At 39.2% G+C, this 6,907-nt stretch overlaps 5 protein-coding genes across 5 annotated transcripts in view; 3 read left to right on the top strand and 2 right to left on the bottom strand.

The window, feature by feature from the left end:
- The window catches only part of CBG03836, a gene marked incomplete at both ends in the record, with an annotated part of 2,059 nt that extends 1,880 nt beyond the window's left edge, over positions 1–179 (bottom strand). Inside the window, one exon of the mRNA XM_045244957.1 lies at positions 1–179. Within this exon, the coding sequence (XP_045092495.1) occupies positions 1–179 (179 nt within the window).
- An 866-nt stretch (positions 180–1,045) lies between these two features.
- On the top strand, positions 1,046–1,819 carry CBG03835 (the record flags this gene model as incomplete). Its single annotated transcript, XM_045244961.1, has 5 exons — positions 1,046–1,132; positions 1,183–1,318; positions 1,363–1,494; positions 1,630–1,664; positions 1,718–1,819. The coding sequence occupies 5 exons, from the start codon at positions 1,046–1,048 to the stop codon at positions 1,817–1,819; spliced, it is 492 nt and encodes a 163-aa protein (XP_045092494.1).
- A 597-nt stretch (positions 1,820–2,416) lies between these two features.
- On the top strand, positions 2,417–3,322 carry CBG03834 (the record flags this gene model as incomplete). The annotated part of the gene is made up of 4 exons (XM_002639226.1): positions 2,417–2,482; positions 2,535–2,837; positions 2,919–3,061; positions 3,109–3,322. The coding sequence occupies 4 exons, from the start codon at positions 2,417–2,419 to the stop codon at positions 3,320–3,322; spliced, it is 726 nt and encodes a 241-aa protein (XP_002639272.1).
- A 200-nt stretch (positions 3,323–3,522) lies between these two features.
- CBG03833 lies at positions 3,523–4,194 on the top strand (the record flags this gene model as incomplete). The annotated part of the gene is made up of 2 exons (XM_002639225.1): positions 3,523–3,563; positions 3,636–4,194. 2 exons carry the CDS (start codon positions 3,523–3,525, stop codon positions 4,192–4,194), a joined length of 600 nt encoding a protein of 199 aa, XP_002639271.1.
- Positions 4,195–4,396: 202 nt separating this feature from the next.
- Cbr-epg-8 lies at positions 4,397–6,162 on the bottom strand (the record flags this gene model as incomplete). The annotated part of the gene is made up of 6 exons (XM_002639224.2): positions 4,397–4,510; positions 4,608–4,985; positions 5,032–5,430; positions 5,482–5,653; positions 5,785–5,920; positions 6,066–6,162. 6 exons carry the CDS (start codon positions 6,160–6,162, stop codon positions 4,397–4,399), a joined length of 1,296 nt encoding a protein of 431 aa, XP_002639270.2.
- Between the last annotated feature and the right edge of the window lie 745 nt (positions 6,163–6,907).

Genomic DNA, 6,907 nt, shown 5'->3' on the forward strand with positions numbered 1-6,907 from the left:
CTGCATCCAAACGGCACCGTGCCGCGTTGAAAGTGCTTTTGGAACACCACACCCGTGCCCCTAGCAAGCATGTGGCGTGCCGCTACCGTGCCGCTGCCGTGCCCTTTCTTGAACCACCTGCGCATATCGTCTCTATCCATAGAGTTTCGAAAATGTTGCGAAAATAGCTTGTCATTCATTTTCAGAAATTTTTGTACTTTTCACCGTTTTATGGCATTTGGTTTTGTTTTTCTAGGCTTTCAGGTGGAAAATCATGAAATATATTTGTGCCAAAAATTTGCTGAGTAGAATTCGGTGAAAACCCTCGGAATCGGTGGAGTGTCCGAAATTTTGGTAATGTCTTGTGCCGCTAAACAAGGCGCAGGTGGGAGACCGGAGTGTCGTTGCGAATCTGGCTGAGCGAACTTCCAAAAATCGGGAGTAAAACGGCAAGAAAAAACGAAATTTCCGTAATTTTCTTAACAAAAAAAAATCGGAAAAATTTTTCATGTAACAGGAATACAAATTTAAAAAAAATTTCCGTCGAATTGCTTCAGAACAAGTCGAAACTTCAGCCCAGAACGTATCTCCCGAGTTAATGAACACTGAGTCAGCCGTTCTTTCTCCCTCAACAAAGAAAATGAGCTTCAAATTCTAAAGCACACCTTTTTTTGAGATCAACAACTTCATTTTCAGCAGATTTACGTTCGAAAACTCTATTCATCTTTCCGCGCCTCTTCAACTGGCATCTACCAGTTATACGCCGTCCGCGCCTCTTCAACTGGCATCTAGCAGTTATCCGCCAGTCCCACTTTGTCTGTGTTGTCTGTTTCTATAGACGAACGGGCCGCCGACAGAACGGTCCGTCGCCTACCCGTCAACGGCCCGCTCGTATCGATAAGGAGGCGACTAGACGGTATTCACCAGTTGGCGCCTCTTCAGCTGGCAACTAGCAGTTATTCACCAGTCGCGCCTTGCCTGTGCATTCGACGGGGGTTCGATTCCCCCCGAACGCAGACTTCTTTTTTTCTTTTCAGGCTCACTTTTTACCACCGGACACTTCGAAATGAATCGGGACGTATCTGGAAATATCACTTTTTTGGGAGTGGCAACTGGAGGTCTGATGTCCTTCTTTTCGACGTATTTCAAGAATGTTAGTGACTGGCTATAGTTCTATAGACTGTAGTTAACTAATTTTTTCAGCTGAAACTGACTGGAATTGATATAGATCCACAATCAGAATATCTGGCTAAGAAATGGTTTGGGTACCGGGATACGAAAAATTCAAAAATCTTGATTGGGGATGGAGCAGAACACATCGTGGAGATGGCAAGACGAGGTGAATTGACTTATCAGGGATAACTGTATCATTTCGAATTTCAGAAGAAACTTCTGATGCAGTTCTTGTTGACGCTTGTCACAACCACGCCCCTCCCGATGGAATCTACTGTCCTGTTGAAGCCGTTCGAACGCCAGAGTTTCTGAAAAGTCTCTCAGCAGTAATTGGGACGAAAGGTACATTCTAATCCCTAATCAAAATTTAATTTTTCAAATTTTCCGGGATTACCACATACAACATGTATATTCTTCATAAAAAACATCAGAAAGGCTATCAGAGAATTCGCGATGAATTTTCTAAGTATTTCACAGAATGTCATCTTGGAAGCAATCATTTAGGAAATGCGGTTGGTAAATATTTTAACATCTAGAAAAATGTTTAATGTGTGAAAAATTATAGTTCATCATGTGCTCCAATAACAGAATCGATCAGAGCACCGTTGATATTCCGACAGTAAGATCTTTCTTGAAGAATATGAGAATCGATGGATTCCTGGTATGATTTCATTCTAAAATAAAGTACTTGGTACTTTAGTTATACTCTGTTACCAACAAAGATCTCTAACTCTTTCACATTCCAGAAGAACCTTCTCTAAAATGAAGCAGCTGCCGATCCCACCACTCAATGCTCTATAAATCAAAAAAGTCATCCGTTGAACCAGCTGTCCTCTCGACGCGGTCATCCTTTCTCCTATCCACATTCTTTGATGCTCCTCATTCAGTTCTTCTTCTTCTTCTAAACAAAATGACTATGTTTCCTCTTTATTTAATATTACTGTCGTTTTTTGTAGGATCGGGTATGTTTCAGTTTTCCTTTTTTTTTCTTGTTAGCTTAATTTTTGAATGAATAATAAAGATTATTTAAACATTACATAAATTCTAATTTTCCACAAAAAAAATTCTGAAATTTCTCGATTTCTGCAGACACAATGACGCAAAATTACGTACATTGGACAATTTGTTATTTATTTGCTTATTTGTAGCCAAGATGTCTGATTTGTGATCTGATAACAGCAGGTGTTTGAGTATTCCAGAAACAACACATTTTTTCATGACAGCTGGGTTTTTGTTCTGCAGTTCATTCTAGAAATTTGCAGCTATGAGCGAAAAATCATCTTTAACGATTCATGGAGTGACGGATACATTAGAAGAAGATGACGAAAAAGTTGGTTTTATAGATATTTTTGAAATTGTTCAAAAAAAAAAACAAAGTTAAGTACACCGATGCACTTCAAACAGCTGGAGACGTTTTCGCTGAGGTAGAAGCTCTTTTTGACGAAGAGAATTACGAAAAACGGAATGGATGGTTCAAGGATGAATCGAATGACGAAGGGGACATCGTATATGCTAAAGATACGCGTCATGGAAGAATGGTAAGAATCTCCACAGAACTTCCAATGCCTCCAGATTTTGTCATGAAAGAGACGTGGGATGGAATGGAGACGTTGCCAGAATGGAATCAGAATATCAATTTCGCTGGAGTTATCGCCTCGCCAACGCCGAATTTCGATATTGTAACGGTATGATTGCCAACTTCTCCATTTATATTCCTCTAGTTCGAAGAAATGCTTCTTATTATCATAACAATAGAATCTTTTCAGTACGGTAACAATGATGTTCTTGTTGTGAGTGGTCGTGAATTTGTATCAGCTAGAATTTGGAGAAAAGTTGACGATGGATATATTCTGGCTTCCAGAAGTGTCACTGTTCCATCCTTCAAATCTAAACACAAAGGAAAAGTTCGGTGAGTTTTTGATCTTTTCATTCCAATCAAAAAAACCACATTTCCAGCGCTCATCTTCATATGGCAGGAGCTCGTTTCCGTGTGAATCCATCCAATCCAGAAACCACTTTATGTGATGTTGTGATGCTTGCCGAATTGAAAGGATTTCTGCCAAAGATGCTTGTGAATCAGGTCATTGGACGTATAATGCTCATGGATACTGTCACCAATCGGCGTCATTTCCAAGATCTGAAAGCTAAACGGGACAATAACGACGATTAACTAATACCTGGTTTTTTATTGCTGGTTCTCATAATATATGTCAGCTCAAATCTTGTGCCTTATTCTACTAGTGATACACTTTTAATAAACATTTATTGCACGTGGTATCGTAGAAATTTGTGGGAAACGGAGACGTATTGAGTGTTGAAATTTGAAATTCTTTATTACACTATTCAACATTCGGAAAAGTAGTCGTCGAAATGGGAAAATCAAAGTCCGGCGAAGGAAATAAGTGGTTGAAGTGAGTTTAATAATAGCTTTTGCAAAGGATTTTGCAAACATTTTGCGAAAAGAAAATAACGAAACTTTTCAGAGACCGAGGAGAGTTTGACGAGGAAATCTTGTCACTAGCCGACGATGCAAGTATCATCTTCGAAAACACCGGAGATCTTCTCAAAAGTATGAAGAATTTCGCTGGTAGCGTCGGAGAGCAGGAAAAGAAGCATCCATACGGAAAAGGATCGAGTGCTGCAAGAACTTATGGTGGTGGAATGAAGAACTCAGCCAGCGCATTCACTCGTTCCGGAGATCAATTCGACAAGTTGTTCGCTGCTTGCTCAGCTTTCAAAGATCACATCAACTCAGCCATTCTTGCCAAACTTATTAGTTTCAAGGATATCGAATGTAAGGATATCGATCAACATATGACACAACTGAAGAAGGCCCAGAAGGATTATGCCAACAAGAAAGGAAAAAAGAATCCAGATCCAGTTATGGTTGAAGCTGCTGAAACTAGTCTGAAAAAGCTTCTCGAAGAAGCCAAAGGAACATTGACCAAGTTCAACAAGGTCGGATGTGAACTGCTGACCCAGCTTTCGACCGATATGAAGACTGGATTTGATGCCTACTGTGAGGCTGGAACTTCTGCCTGAAGAAAATTCATGAGAACTCATTTAAATACACAAAAAAAATAGAATCTGTTTTGATGTTATATTATTTATGGGAACATGTATAAAAATTATGAAGATGGAGAGAAAATGAACATGGGGGTGAAATGCAGTAAATGTGGGTGTACAGGCGAAACAAAAAACATGGGAACAATATACAAAAAATGATACAAGGTGTGCAAAAATTTCAATAATCTACAAATGTCCAAGACTCGTCGAGTTCATCCTTTTTGGAATAATCCTCCGGGCGCTGTGCTTCGATCATAGCGTGCACTTCCGAAAGATCACACATTGGACGACTCTGAAACAACATTTTTTATACTGATTTTATACTGATTTTCATGACTTGATTATCAAACTGAGTTTAGGAGCTCAGTTTTTAAGAAATCGCTACTCACCCCAATCCTGATGATATTGTTGTAGTCGTTGACTACGAAAGACGCAAGGGCGATAAGATTATGATGTGGATCAATGTATTTCAGCTTGGCAGGAGGCATTCCAATAAACACGCAAAGATAGATAACAGCATCACAGAGAGTTGACCAGTCTCGATTTAAAGACTCTTTCGTCCATCGTTCCCGTATACATAGATCGTGATGAGAAAGTGTTTCTGGAGGTCGAAAATTGAAAATGACACTCAGTAAATGAACCAGTTGGAGGGTGTTCGTGAATGCGGCAAATGGTGCATGAAGTTCCAAAGGAAGAGTGATTGTACCGTTTGATAACTGATTCGCTAGCTTCGCACGAAGTTTATCATTGATATACGAGTTTCGAATCTGAAATTTAGAACAAAAATAATTGTTAGGAAAAGAAGGAACTTACAGCAATACGCAATCCAGTCTGCAGCTCCGAGTCATTCACAACTGCCCAATTTTTAGAGTTCTTCGATTTCAGAGCAACACTTTCAACATTGACATCATAGACTTGGACTGGGAAAATGTGACACGCGTGGATGCAGTACTGCCGTCGTTTCTTGGCGATTTCGTCTTCGATTTTCGCCAATACCACTGCTTTTTCTTCTTTTTTGACTTTGGCTCTAGCTAGAAAGTTTGTCTGAGAATTGAATACAGTTTCAAACTGTGCTGGTTTGTGTTGTTGAGCTGCATCCAATTTATTCACTTCATTCTGCTTCATGGCTATTCTCATTTTAGCACTTTCCACGGCCACCCGAAGCTTCATTAGATTTTCTTCTTTCTGCGTTATCTGTTCTTTCAGAGATTCCTGAATGAGATTTTTATAAAGTGTTATTTAATTTTCAAATGTTGAACTCACTGTTGGTTCGATGATTCTCAGAATCTCTGATTGAAGTCGTTCCTTTTCTTCGAATCTTTGTGTTATATTCTCTCGTCGTGAGTAGAGTTTCAATTTTTCTAATGTACATTTTTTACACCAACAATTGATTTTCTTGTTGCAATTCTTACAGATCATCCTTCGCTGGTCACCGCTGAAAATTTGTAGAATTAGAGCTTCTATAAAACTTTTCTCCTATTCTATTCACAAAATAAATAATTCAAGTATTTATATATGTATCAGCTGAACTAAATACTAATATTAATTTTTTCTAATGGATCGAACCTGAATTGGGCCGTTAAGACGCCACCACTGCCGCCAATTGACGATTTCTTCGTCTGAATCGTATCAATTTTAGTCAGCACACCAGGCGGAGTGTGAGCGTGGTCTGTCGGCGAGCCGATGCCATCCGCTGCGATTCCTGACAACAACCGAGTTATTGCCCAGTCGATATTCATATTTTTGAGAGAACACACATAAATAGAACGGACAAGGAAATAACAACTACTCTATTCACTCTCTACTATTCAACTAATCAATAGACTTAGAATTCAGAAGGTACTCACCTGGAATTGGGACACCAGTCACCGTATGCGAATGTCTGCGTATCCTATGTAACACTACCGGGGATGATTTGCTCTCAGTTGCACGCAAACTATCCATTCATTTATTGATTTGTTGGCTGCGATACTTCGCTGCCGACGTCTGAAAAGAAATTGTTGAAATTTCAGCCAATTAGAGATAATAAAGCAATGGAAGAGTTTTTAGCAATACAGTATTAAGGTTGGTTAGAATTATTTTCCCGGAAGGCGAATATTCAGGAAAAAAATCCGTGTCGTTAAAAAAATATTATGAGAGTTTGAACATCATCAGATTCTGAATCTGATCAATTTTCGCTTCATTTTCTGATCACGCGCGCGAATCCGCTGTCTCCCGTCTGTGAATGCTCGTAGTGGTGTTTGCAGACGGAATCCTCGGAAGAAGTATTATTGTTGTGCGAAAAATTGGCCGAACCACCTGGGGTAACTTCNAGCAACTGGCTGTTAAGTTGAGGTCAACAACTATTCTAGACGAATTCGATATTTTGTACGACATGGGAAAATACCAATTAGTCGTTGATGGACAGAAGACGCTGGATGAGGCAATTAAAGTAAAATTGACGGAAAGAAAAAACGGATATACATAATTAGTCATTTTTTAGCACAACGGAAAGAAACTAGTCGTCGAATTTTTGTTGCAACAATGCAAGGAAACTGCGATACTACCAGTCAACTCGGGGAAGATTATTGGGATACCAGAACAAGATATGCAAAATTTAAAGGTAAGCTTTTCTACTGAAAACTGAGGGTAAAAATGATAGCAAATGATCAAAACAACTAATTTAAACAAAAAATACTTTGAACGAATT

The sequence above is a fragment of the Caenorhabditis briggsae genome (genome assembly GCF_000004555.2).
Source record: "Caenorhabditis briggsae complete genome, chrI, whole genome shotgun sequence".
Classification (NCBI taxonomy): Eukaryota; Metazoa; Nematoda; class Chromadorea; order Rhabditida; family Rhabditidae; genus Caenorhabditis; species Caenorhabditis briggsae.